The following is a 12,963-nucleotide window of genomic DNA, read 5'->3' on the forward strand; positions in this document are numbered from 1 at the left end:
GATGGGCATTGTACCAATAGTCTAGCTAATACCATCATTTTCGAGTCTTGCTCATTTCAACTTTCAAGCAATTGAGCAAGGAACATGCATTGCATTTCTTTTTCTTTAAGAAATACATTTTTCCAAATAAAAATTGAAGGTGGGAAAGGAATAATAATACATTTACTCCCTAATTCATTACAATAAATGTTACCAACTTTCAATATGTTATATTTGAATATTTATAGAATTATTTAGGGACAAGCATTCGTATCCCCTAGATTACTATCGAAATCTCAGAGACACACCTCAACTAAACTAAGGTCTTATTACTCCATGACTTATTTTAGTTTTGTAATTTTGTATTCACAAAACATGAGTTTAGGGGGTAATAAAACCTTATATTAGTTAAGATGTGTCTATGAGATTTCGGTCATATTCTGGAGGTACTTGTGCCTTATCTCAATTATTTATATACCGACAAATACGTAAATAATAACACAAATTATATATTTATATATATCGTCAACAATTAAATAGTGAAAGGATTAATATTTATGGTAAATTGTGGATATTCTTAAGCAAACATATAAAAGATGCACAATTTAATTAATTAAAAATTAAATGTATTTAATTAAATATTATTAGAAACTAAAATCAGAATTTACCAATAACTGAACGATTAAAAATAGAATTAATTGACTATAAAGAAAAGGCAAAGAGTAAAAACATAGTATATAAATAACATATCACGCAATGTTATTTTAAATATTCCTAAGTAGCTACCTCTACTACGAAGCAATCGATCACTTTACTCCCCCCACCACACACACACAAAAAAAATATATATATATTCCTTTATTACTAAGCAATTTACTTCCATTCATTAATTTAGAACTCACAACGATCAAAATTTTAAATATAGTTCATCATCGATCAATTTCAATGTGTGAAAGAGCTAGTGGTAGCGGTGTACAAAAATCGTTATATCTCCCCACGACGTTGAGTCATCGGAGGAGTACTAGGACCGTGGCACGACGAACATTATTAAAGCATCATAGGGCAAGAATTGAAAGATGGAAATCTGAGCCTTGTTTTTGGAGAAATATTAATGGAGATGGAGGTGAAAATGAAGATGATCATCGTCGTCGTTTTCATCCACGGGATGTTACTACGACGTCGTTGGAGGTCCTTTTCCGGCCACAAACTTGTACGGATTTATTTTTCTCATCGGATCATCTTAATGTTCCTTCTCCAAAGAGTACTCAAGTAAGTAACACTATTAGTTTTTTTTTTTTCTTCAACGTAATTCAGAATATATATTAATTACTATAGTTAACACGATCATGAATGTGATGAAATAAATAAGATTTTTTCATTTTCAGATGGAATATTTTTTTTTTTGGTAGCAAGCAATTTTCCTATAATGTGTCTGTTATATGTAACATGAATTCAGATTAGTCAATTCTATAAATAGGAAAAGTTAAATGTAATTTAGTGATAAGAACGTATTTAAATGTGTGTTGTATTTTATTGAGTTGAGATAAATATCGAGTGCTTTAAATTTTTATCGATGTGAACGAATTAAGTAGGTAAAAAATGGTTGGATGTGTGGTTAACATGGTTAATTACACCTTATATAAGTGAATCAAATATGTGAAAAACAAGTAGTGCTCAATTTCTTTTTATTTCTACTTGTCTTGGATCAAAAAGTTGGAGGAGTTACCATGTGATTGATTTTTATTAATTTTTTTATAATCTTCGTGCTTACATCTGTGTATATTGATTAATTTTATTGGATATCTGTTATATTTCATACAATAAGTATCATAATAACTTTATTTATGAAAGCTTGAATAGATTATTTTGTCTAGACTGGAATTTGAACTTGAAATCTTATGGTACTCAACAAAATTCATTGACTATTAAAGCACATTCTTGAGTGCGATCGTTACCAATTTTAACCTTTATATACGATGAAAAAGACAATTTAATACACTAAACTTTCAAAATATACTAGAAGTTCGGACCATGATATGTCATAATTCTATCTTATTTTTCTACAATAAGTTATTTCTATGACCTTATATGTATTGTGTTAGTGATTTCTAAAATTCAATGATTTGTTGTAGGTGTACAAGAAGGATGCAAAAGTAGTGGTTAATGTGACAATTGAGGGCACTCTTGGACCAATTAAAACCATGGTCAAGTTGGGATCAAATGTTAAAGAGACCATAAAACTTGTCCTAAATAAATATAAAGAAGAAGGTCGAAGTCCTCATCTTGATGATTCTTCATCATTCAAGCTGTACACTTCTCACTTTAGTCTTGAGAGTAAGTTCTAACAAATATTTCAATTTTTTCGAATTTAAATTATATACATCGTCATTTTTACGTATAACTCATCGATCGATAGACATGTTAATTTACCCTCAAGCGGTAAATAAATATCCCAATTTCAAAAATTCATATTTAGACATTTTAACTTGATGTAATTTGGCTTCTAAATACATTCATCCTATATAACATTTTGCGTGAGTTATATCACATTCTACATGGCATTTCACGCATGTTAACGTGATCAAACTTAAACCAAGTAAGATGTTCAGATGTGCATTCTTAAAATTGATTGTTTTTTTCATATTATAAATTAAAAGTTATGGATTATATAGATTGAGTTGAACTCGTAGCCAAAAGGCTACATCCTCCCCCAATGAAAGTGGTGAATTAATTATTTAGTAAATAAAGTTATTTTCGTATGACGTATATGTCACAAATTCAACCTATGAAAGAACATAATTAGAATATGATGTCTACATCACACCACTTGAAGTTTACGTACTTTTTTACAAACCCTAATTGAACGTAAAATAATTTTCTTATGTTTTGTTAATTATTATAGGCTTGAATAATTCAGATGTGATTGGAGATGTGGGAAGTAGAAGCTTTCACCTTCGCAAGAGTAATAGCAACAATGGAAATAATTCAAAGCAATTTAATTCCAATCCATTTCTTGCACTAAAGATCAACAAATTCATAAAAGGAACAAGCAATATTTGGAAACTCCTTAGTTGCATACATTGTTTTGAATAATCATCTCAGTGAGATGCGGATTCAAAATTTGAAATTTATGATTATGATGTTTATTATTATTATATTAAATAGGGGTAAAATCAATAAAGCTTATAAATTTTGAGCTCACTCATTATATCGTATGTATCAAATCATAATGAATAACAAATCAATATATATTTTATTAATTAATGAAATATCTTATATCTTCTTTTGGATGTTTGTTATATGTTACATTGGATCGTGTTGCTAATATAAATATAACTAAAAATTTAATGTCAGTTGAATTTTATTATACAATATGAATGGAAAGTCCAAATGTAATGATCAACTTGTTATCTTCTTTATTTTTTTCTTTTTATCTTTATTCATTTTATTATCATTTATTTTAAATAATATAATATTTTCATAAGTGAGATATGAAAATCATAGAAACACGGACTTCATCTCTATCAAATGAAGATTAAAAAATTATATTTGAAAAATTCTAAATTCATCTGACACACAATTAAGCAATTTGAAATGATGCATCAACAAATACGATACGAGAAATAATAAAGAAAGTGCAGCATAACATTTAGAGTTAAACAAATTAAAATTGAAGCACGTGAAACATTCAAATAGTAATCATAATTAAAAAAATAATAATATGAGAACAATACAAATACTATCAATATACTGGAGAAATTAGCTATAGTAAATTTACCCCACAATTTATATATATATTTTTTTGGAGATTTTTGTAACAAAAGAAAATAACAAAAATTAGTTCATTAAAATAATAAAAAAGGAATACAACACAATAGTAACACATTAAGAAATAATTGGTTACAACTAACATTTATTCAAATAAATAAGTTGTTACTTTCAAGAAAGTGTAATTCTATCTAATGAACAACATGTATTTCTATTTCTTTAAAGGGAAGGATTATAATCCGAACTATCATAAATGACATGCAGATATCTTTTATCATATTTTTGGGACATAAATATCTTATAATCCATAAACTACATCATATATGCCCTTGACTCTGACAAGACTAAATATAGACACATGGCGCAATCTTTTTCGTCGATAACTGTCGGATCGATGGATAAGATTATGACATTGTATGTCCGTTAGTATAAAGAGTATATATGCTCTAGTTTTTGGACTGCAGGGGCACTAATATCCCAAAAGTATGACGGAGAGTATTTACATACCATTTACGATAATTATAAGGTATATCGGTCATTTTTTCCTTCTTTAATTAAGACCGAAAAAAGGTATTTGTACATACCATCTTTCCCATATTTTATAAACGGAAAAGTGCCTAAAATACCTCAAAGTATTGAAAATAGTATAAAATTACCATTCATCCACCTATTGATTCCAAAATGCCTTTTTCATTCACTTATTGACTCTAAAATACCCTTGTTATATAAATAATGATAGAAATATTATTTCTGATAGACTCTTAATTAAAATAAAATATTTCGAATTTCTCCTACTTGATCGAATTAAATCGAAGAAATATCTCTTTTTATTATTATTATTGTTGTTATTATAAAATGATTAATATTTTTTAAAAAAAAAAAATAGTATGGTATGATATTTAGTATTGTTTAATTTATTTTTTGACATTCCTACTGTACCCCAGATCAACAAACACCTTTACTCCCGGAACTATTGACTCCGGCACCGGTCCAGAATTTCACCTCCGATAAACAAACTGGTGGCGCAATACGCAGCCGGCGTACCGATCAACGATCAAGGATCTTCAATCTTATCGTGCGCCAGTAGGCTACAATGGGAGATATGCTGATATGGCTACTCTTCTTCTTCATAGTCGTAGCTATACTTGTTATGGTTATTTTCCAGGTTAATTTCCTTTAAACCCTCAAATTCAACGTTTTTTCTCCATTATAGTACTTTTTTGGCTGCGTTGGAGCAGTTATTTTTCCTTCTAGCAATGACAATGATTATTGGAGATTTATGATTAGTGGTCGATGAAGTCGGTTGAGAACCATAAGGTTTCAGATTTAAATTTTTAGTAGAGATAAACTAAAATACTAGGTGATGTTTTCCTATTTGTTCTAGTTTGGGTGTATAAAGTTACTCCATATCTGTGCTGGTGGGAGGTGGTACCCTTTTTATCCTTTATTATACTCTCTCCATCCCAATTTATGTTATGGTGTTTGATTGAGAGCGAAGATTAAGAATGAAATGTATACTTTGAACTTGTGATCTAATATTAGCTATAGGTATCTATGTGGAATGGAAAGTTTAAAGTCAAATTGTCATTAAATATAGGAAAATGTCATTTTGTTTATTGATTAAGAAGTAGAGATAAGTTCTTTTCTGTTGTTTTAGAGAAATATTTTTTTTTCCTTCTAGCAATGATTATTGGGGATTTATGGTTAGCTTACTTCAATGAATTACTACCAAAGACGTCACCTAGTAAGTGAGGGTGGGTGTGGTGGGGGTGTAGGGTTTGGGGATGGGGTGAAGATGACGTGTGTCAGATGGTGGAGATGACACGGTCAATGTGGAAAGTCACTTGTATAACTTGTTTTTTGATCAACCGAACATGGGAAAGTTGGAAAACATTTTCTGGATTGAGGCCTAGTCAATTGGTTAACTAATTTGAGCTTCTGAAGGTTATAAGTCTTATGATTCAACAGTGTGAAGGTTTTAAGAGTATCTTGTTGCAATGCTCCACAGAACTAGGTCTTGGAATTACAGTTATTCTTAAGTTGTCTGCTATGGTATGTACAAGAGTTTGATGTTCTTTAACTATTCGTGGGCCGTGGCACAGTACCGTATGGTTGTGCCTAAATTTCAGTAGGGGATAATATGCAGAAACTTCTGTGACGTATTTGGGAGCTTCTTTACTAGAATGTAAGAATATTCTGCTGTCTAGTTTCAAGGAAAAGATATCTGCATGTTTGTAACTGACTTTTCTCGTAATCTTCAGATGCTCTGAATGATGTTTTTGTTTGGAACTCTATTCGGCTATAACCTAAGTAGAACTACTGCGAAGTCTAGTTTTTTCTGTTTATTATAATCAATGAAACGTTTTTCTGTTTATGAAATGAAGTCTGATATTTTGAAATTCGTTGCAGCTCATCTCCTTAACTGATCTAGAGTTTGACTATATCAATCCTTACGAAACTGCATCTCGTATAAACAAAGTTGTTTTACCTGAGTTCATCACGCAAGGAGTTCTGTGCTTCCTCTACCTGGTTACAGGGCATTGGGCTATGTCGCTTTACTGCGTTCCATATCTATACTACAATGTCAATATGTAAGTTCTCTTTTCATCTAGTGCAATAATCAAGTTTCGTTTTGGTCACTTTGATCTGCTTGTCTATGAAAGAAAATATATGCATTTGTGTAAAAAAAAAACTGAGACGGCATGAATCATTCTAAGTAAATTATCATGTTGATCTTTACATTTCTTTTAGGCTTCAAATATGTTAGAGACGATTTAGGTCATGATCCTCCATTGATGCACATTCTGTGTTACTGTATGCAGTATTACTCACTTCGTTTCATTTTATGTGTCACTATATATATCCCTATCAGTTGGTTCTAAAAATAAACTTCCTATATTTGGAACATTTCAACTTTGAACTTCCCATTTTACCCTTAGTAACATGTTTTTATAGGTACCGAAGTCTCATGGCATGTTTAGATACCGCAAGTTCCAAAAGTCCTTGCTTCTTTCATAACACCATGCCAGTTAAACTACACCACATAAATTGAGAGATGATTTAGATCATAAAGTGCTTTTTATCATTATTTTGCATCGAATGAAATGTAAACTAACCACGCTATGTTTCCTTTACTGATTGTTGATGGTTTTCGTGTATCTTCATTTGTCAATTATTCCTTGGGTTGGAGGTCAGATCTAGATGTTTCTTTGCCAGTTTTGCTTACACAAAAACTTTTTTAGGCGTTGAGTTAGTAGTAAATTTTATGTTCAATAGACTTTTCTGTCTTTTTCTACTTGCAATCTACTTGTATCGTGCTGTCTCAGATGGGTATGTTTGTGTAGTTCCTTGAGATAAAGATGTTTAGTCCGTGCATTGATTTTAGCAAATCTGGGTCATAATATACCAAGCTTGTCCGATCTCAAGTTAATCAAGATTGTGTTCACTGGGGGCAGGCTCAACTGTAGCATATCTACTGCAGTTCTAGGAAGCTCAATTGCTCAACCTATGTACTGCATTAAAACTTTTGCTAATGCTGGGATGACTCTTGAACTCCGATAGTCTTAATTTCTCTTGATACACTACTAAAAACCATGTCTTATCCTTACTCTTTGATTGACATGTTGAAGCCTTATCTGTGCTAATGATGCTTAAGAGGAGATCACTGAGTTGAGAAAACTTGGGCTCTACCGAATTAAATTAAAGTTACATTGGATTTTATTACCTTTGACAGAGTTTATATGGAACAAATGTTTACAGTTTGCTTGCTGATAGACTGCTTGAGCTAGGGTGGTTGAATATAAGTGGTGGAAATTGTTTAATATATATGCAATCAATTCATATATAAAAACCAAAGATGTGTATCTGTCAAGTTTAAGAGCAAACTGTTGATCCATTAGAGAAATAAATTCAGACTAGATTGGAGTTGAAGAAAACTCTTCTTTGCCTTGAACTGAGTAAAAATGAATTGATGTATGGTCTTAGTATATTCAATGTACTTGAATACTGGACCCTGAAGACGGTGTGACTTTGAATATGGGAAGAGAGGTCTGAGAAGAGTAGTGTGTACACAGCTTTACCCCTACCTTGAGAAGGTAGAGAAGTTGTTTCAGATAACCCTCAACTCATGTAAAGCACATAAATAATCAAGTATCAAAAAAAATATGCTAGTGAAAAATCCATACTGAAAAGAGCAGTAAAAAAACAACAAATAATGGGAAGAGAGGAAGCAAATTTACATTATTAAGATTGAGAGACAAGTCAAAAACAAAGGTCTTACAACACTTTGAAATTGTTGGACCCCCACTGCCAACAAGAACATATTGCTTTTCCTTTTCTATTTGCCATCTAGTTGAAACTTTCTCCATTTATTGATGGTTTACAGCAAATGGAAGTTTTTGAACACCAAGTGGCTATATACTATGGCTCACCACCAAGGCCTATAATGTACTGGTATTGATGGGAGTCTTCCACACAACAAGTGGTGGTTTGATTTTATTCCCTCTTTCTCATCCCCTTCCTGGATTCCTTCGTAATGGGAGAAAAATATTACAAAAGAACAAATACTATGCTGCAGTAGGGTAAAGAAAGGTAAAAATGATGAAAGTATTGGCAGTATTCTATGTGCTAATAGACCCAGTAGTTTTTAGTGTTGCTTTAAAACTCTTGATCTATGAAGTCAACTTGGCATCTGTTCGTAAAATAAAAGGAAATCTATGCAGAGTTCTTCCATTTGCAACTATGAATGTTGCCTTCTATAGACATATTTTTTCTGAGAAAGGACTTTGTATAGAAATATTGACATTAGGCGGATTCTTCACTGGCTTGAACTTGTACTTGGTAGAAAATTAATCAACATAAAGCTTGTATTTTTTTTGGTTATGCTATGATAAATGTATTAAAAAAAAGAAGGTTACATCATGCTGATTTTCTTTGGGGAAGGAATTCTTCTTTTGAATAATTCGATAATGGCGTTTAAGACTTTATTACTTGTGTCCGTATATTAGTTGCCAAAATTGTTACGGCTTGTGCTTGCTGACTAACCTATGTTGCTTGGACTTTCTAAATATGTTGACTCAGCCTTCGGATCCTCCAAAATTGTATTACTTTGGAGGATCACAATGGGTGTACGTAGACCTTACCTCTACCTTGTGTGAGGATCCACACGCACCCATTGATATTTTTATGAGCGCGAGCAACATAGCACCCGACTTTATCAGATACAGTTGATCATTTCATAAATGTCATCTGAACTCTTCTTGCTTTTTTAGGTACATGCAAAGACGGCACCTTATAGATGTTACTGAGATTTTTAATATGCTCAGTTGGGAAAAGAAACAGAGGATTTTCAAACTTGCTCACATCATAATTCTTCTCGTCATCTCATTATTTTGGTAAGTTACTGGGTGTAAGCTCTCTGATTGTCAAAGCCTATGTCGCTTAGTCTCTTCAACAATTTTAACTAGTGTATGTCGGATCCTCCAAGAGTAGTGCCACAACAATATTTTTGCAGAGTCCAAGCGACATAGGTTAAAGCACTTCAAGCTAGACACTTGTGGCTAACTAAATTTATTTTTTCTTTCTGTAGGGTGATTTATTCTGCCTTGGAGGATGACGAGTTGGATTTATAGCTCTAAATTCCCTCTTTCGACGAAGTATTTTATCACCATCAACTGTGGCAAATCTACTACAATTTTATTTTTTTTGTACAAGTTGGCTTTTCCTCCTAGTTCATTTTTCTTGCAAGTTTTAGGGTTAACTAATGATAGATTAGGCAACAGATTCCTCATCTTGTTTTTATCATTGAAGCTTAACTTTAACCCTGTAGTGTATACAACTTTTGGGTAACAATAGTTTTTTTTCTTTTCAGAGTCCATAGGTTGTATTAAGGCTTTGATCGGTTAATAACATGGTAATTGTCCCTGTCAGTATCGGAAGTGATAATATAAGTGGAAATGTTGTCAATTTTGTGAATTTTCACCTTGTGGGGTGCATGTTTCGGTCACGTAGGAGACATGACTATGTAACTCAATTGATTTTATTTTATGGTCTTTTGTGCGCGGAGTAGTAATGCAGGAATTGTTCTTAATAGCAACTCGAAAATTATATGTAATGATTAACAAACTATGTCTTGAGCTACTCTAATCTATTTATTACAAATTATCATTCTTATTTCATACTCCATAATTTTCATAAATTAAAAATCTAGATTTCTACTTGACTTATGTGAGTTCTAAAAAAAATGAAAAGTATTTGGGATTTTCCACTTTCACAATATTATTTTAGGACTAAAGCAGCAACGATGCAACGAAGAGGCTTGTGTGAATTAAGAGAAATCAAAAGATTGTTTTCAAACAAACAGTATAGACAAGAATCAACATCATTCAACAAAACTTTAACAGTGAAGATAATCATCAACGATTGATTAACAAAACAATCGACCCTCGATCTAAACTCTTACAAAATGATCACAAGAACAACTATATATAGGTAATCCTTGAGCTATGTCATGGTTCCTCTTCATTTGCTCTTTCGGCTGCTTCTATCTCCGAATCAAGTTTGTTTATTAGCTGCTCACTTACATGTTTCGCAACAGATATCATGTCAAGTATGACGCTAGGGTCCAACCCTGCACCTCCTCGTTTAGTCAATCCACATATTAGTCCGCGTCTATTAACAGAAATAGAAACAGCTGAGCTCATTAGGGATTCCTCCTCTGAAGTTGCATCGACAATGTAGTGCCTTCCAACCTGCAATTGTTGAAGGTAAAACGTGCATGCAAGTAACAGTCGCATAAAATGGATTCTGATTAATAAGGTTTGGGGGGGTTACCTTTGTCAAAGTAACTATGACAGGTACTCCACTGGTGTCGAATTGCAAAAATTCTTCATCACTAACATCCACATCTGCGTGCTCGTCTGTTGAAGCAGCTTCTCGAAACTGAACTCTCGGAATACCTGTATTGCTCAGAGCTGCCTAGAAGAACATCAGTTGTTGCTGCTTAAAATGTTTCAATTAAATACGATTACTTTCTATAGTACCATCTTATGATTAGTCAAAAGATGGGGAATAATGCTTTCGTGTTGCAGTCTCGAGTATCAAAGCGTCTCTAAAACAATCGAAGCAAGTTTCACCCTCTTTTTTTTTCTTGCTAATACATGATGAGGGAACATTGTTAGAATGTACCTTGATTGCAGCACCTAGAGCATCCAGCAGATTTCCGTCCGAGCTAATGACAAGGCAGTCGACATACAGATCCCAGCATACTTTTCCCTCTTTGATCAAGAGAGACGCCGGATCAATTCCAGCCCCTGCAAAAATGAAACACATCACAAGATTATCAACTCGAGAGATGCATAAGTGCAACATTTACATCAATAGCTGGAAACATTCCCAGTAGCAGAAACGTGGATTTAGTAAGACAGAAGTGTGGATTTTCCTTTCCAATACCTGCTCCACTTTTACCGCCCAAGAGACTCCGCTCAAGTGCAGTCGAGAGCTCTGTGGACAATTCCTCACCCCCTCTGCCCTGCATGAATCAACATAAACAAAACTGATAACTGATAAAACACTAACAGAGGTATGTCATAAGAAGAGATATATAGTACGACTTTATGTTCGGTATAAGAAAGGTTATTGCAAGATATAGAAAATGAAGACTTAAATTGGTATTTGCACAAAATTTTCTAACAAAACTATGAAACAGATAAAAGAAAAACTCGGAAGTAAAATGAATCCATGTACACACCTCAAATGATGGCTCTGCTGTAGGACTGCACTCTACGTAAATAAAAACCTTTCCTTGATCAGGATGAGACAAACTTGGTTTTCCAAGTTCCGCCTGCAATAAGAATTCAATAGGCCAAATGAATACAACTTCCACGACAAAATTGCACAGCGATTATTAAAGAAAATCATGTAAAACATCATTAAATCTATAATAAAAAGCAGAAACGTGTTTCAACGCCTAGATCATAACAGTACCTTGACACTGGCAATAACATCAGTTGCACCCAACTTGACTTTCGCAGATCCATTTGCCTAGTAAGAAGCAAAATAAAGTTTAATATTTAGCTTGAATTGTAGCAAAAAGAGAAAAACTTGAGGGCGGAAGTACCTGAGGAATAACACCTGTTTCCACATAAATTGGCCGATAAGTTAGCCGTTTTCTACCATCATTACGCAGATCCTGGGCAATACCACCCTTAATAAAGTTCCTTTCTCCAACAGATAACCCTACCATCTCTGTAAGTGAATGAAATCATACGCAATCAGTCGCGCTCGTTATAACAGTTCATAATCTTGGCAAAAGGACTAGAGTTAAATGATATACTTTTATCCCAAGTGTGGAAACTCAAATACAATACTGCTTCATCGAAAAAGAAGCATTCGAGGTCAGCTTCCAACATTTAATTATTTGTGTAAATTTTCAAATAAGAAAATTTCTTTCACAAAATACTACAAATAACCATTGTTACCAACAAATTATACCCAATTCCAAGTACACATTTTTATATCAATAAGCAAATTTCTCAATTTTTACAGGAAGAGCAACAACAAACCCATTGTAATCGAAAAGTGTGTACGCAAACCTTAACCCTACTTTAAAAAAAAAAGGTAGAGACTTGTTCTTCCTCCTCTACAACATAATGCAAGTATATAAGCAAGAGGCTCAATACAATCAGGGTTTCAAAATTTCAAATCCTCCATAAAACCAAAAAAAAAAAAAAAAAAACTACTCAAAATTCAGTTCCCTCAAATACGAAAACATATATAAAATCACAAAACAGTAAGAAATTGGAGCAAAAGGCAACATTAATGGAACAACGGAAATCACTGAGTAGAGAAGATGAACGAGATACATACCTAAAAAAAAAATTGGATGAAGGCGAATGTAAAATATTAAGCAATAGCACACTTGTATAGAAACAAAATACCCTAACTAGAATTTTTTTTTAAAAAGTACTTATTGTTGTTAATGTTAATTAAAAAAATTATTTGTTATTAATCTTTATTAAGTATTACATTATTCATAAATAATATTTATCCAACAGTATTTATATTTTGCACACTTTTTAAAAATTATTAGAAGAGAAATTTTACTATATTACCTGTTTCATAATATTTGTCGTTATATATAATAAATCCATAAATTATCATATTCTTTTGTTTTTATCGCTTGTAAGTTATTATCCTTAAAAATATAAATTTGATCAA

General features: G+C 32.4%; 3 protein-coding genes across 4 annotated transcripts; 2 read left to right on the forward strand and 1 right to left on the reverse strand.

Moving 5' to 3' along the window:
• The first annotated feature begins 714 nt into the window (after window positions 1-714).
• LOC101267830 (uncharacterized protein At4g22758) lies at window positions 715-3,249 on the forward strand. The gene is made up of 3 exons (XM_010326300.4): window positions 715-1,248; window positions 2,112-2,313; window positions 2,882-3,249. The coding sequence occupies exons 1-3, from the start codon at window positions 925-927 to the stop codon at window positions 3,070-3,072; spliced, it is 717 nt and encodes a 238-aa protein (XP_010324602.2). The 5' UTR covers window positions 715-924; the 3' UTR covers window positions 3,073-3,249.
• A 1,295-nt stretch (window positions 3,250-4,544) lies between these two features.
• LOC101268126 (protein cornichon homolog 4-like) lies at window positions 4,545-9,918 on the forward strand. The gene is made up of 4 exons (XM_004244532.5): window positions 4,545-4,912; window positions 6,157-6,338; window positions 9,018-9,140; window positions 9,335-9,918. Exons 1-4 carry the CDS (start codon window positions 4,841-4,843, stop codon window positions 9,375-9,377), a joined length of 420 nt encoding a protein of 139 aa, XP_004244580.1. The 5' UTR covers window positions 4,545-4,840; the 3' UTR covers window positions 9,378-9,918.
• Window positions 9,919-10,051: 133 nt separating this feature from the next.
• On the reverse strand, window positions 10,052-12,730 carry LOC101268414 (uncharacterized). Of its 2 annotated transcripts, none has more exons than XM_010326301.4 (8): window positions 12,613-12,730; window positions 11,864-11,991; window positions 11,731-11,787; window positions 11,495-11,587; window positions 11,197-11,275; window positions 10,933-11,057; window positions 10,579-10,722; window positions 10,052-10,496 (listed from the first exon to the last, which is right to left on the reverse strand). In XM_010326301.4, the coding sequence occupies exons 2-8, from the start codon at window positions 11,987-11,989 to the stop codon at window positions 10,254-10,256; spliced, it is 867 nt and encodes a 288-aa protein (XP_010324603.1). In that variant the 5' UTR covers window positions 11,990-11,991; window positions 12,613-12,730; the 3' UTR covers window positions 10,052-10,253. The 2 variants fall into 2 exon arrangements, with proteins under 2 accessions (XP_010324603.1, XP_004244581.1); XM_004244533.5 differs by lacking the exon at window positions 12,613-12,730 and adding an exon at window positions 12,080-12,610.
• Between the last annotated feature and the right edge of the window lie 233 nt (window positions 12,731-12,963).

The sequence above is a fragment of the Solanum lycopersicum genome, chromosome 8 (genome assembly GCF_036512215.1).
Source record: "Solanum lycopersicum chromosome 8, SLM_r2.1".
Classification (NCBI taxonomy): Eukaryota; Viridiplantae; Streptophyta; class Magnoliopsida; order Solanales; family Solanaceae; genus Solanum; species Solanum lycopersicum.

Bases quoted from the DNA above. Each gene is read 5' to 3' on its own strand.
- LOC101268414 (XM_004244533.5), bottom strand. From the start codon at position 12,155: ATGTTGGAAGCTGACCTCGAATGCTTCTTTTTCGATGAAGCAGTATTG. The intron at 11,992-12,079 runs GTATATCATTTA...ATTCACTTACAG, and splicing joins TTTCCACACTTGGGATAAAA to AGATGGTAGGGTTATCTGTT. The intron at 11,058-11,196 runs GTATTGGAAAGG...TCATTTTTGCAG, and splicing joins GGGCGGTAAAAGTGGAGCAG to GGGCTGGAATTGATCCGGCG.
- LOC101267830 (XM_010326300.4), top strand. From the start codon at position 925: ATGTGTGAAAGAGCTAGTGGTAGCGGTGTACAAAAATCGTTATATCTC. The intron at 1,249-2,111 runs GTAAGTAACACT...GATTTGTTGTAG, and splicing joins CTTCTCCAAAGAGTACTCAA to GTGTACAAGAAGGATGCAAA. The intron at 2,314-2,881 runs GTAAGTTCTAAC...TAATTATTATAG, and splicing joins TTCTCACTTTAGTCTTGAGA to GCTTGAATAATTCAGATGTG.
- LOC101268126 (XM_004244532.5), top strand. From the start codon at position 4,841: ATGGGAGATATGCTGATATGGCTACTCTTCTTCTTCATAGTCGTAGCT. The intron at 4,913-6,156 runs GTTAATTTCCTT...AATTCGTTGCAG, and splicing joins TTGTTATGGTTATTTTCCAG to CTCATCTCCTTAACTGATCT. The intron at 6,339-9,017 runs GTAAGTTCTCTT...TTGCTTTTTTAG, and splicing joins CTATACTACAATGTCAATAT to GTACATGCAAAGACGGCACC.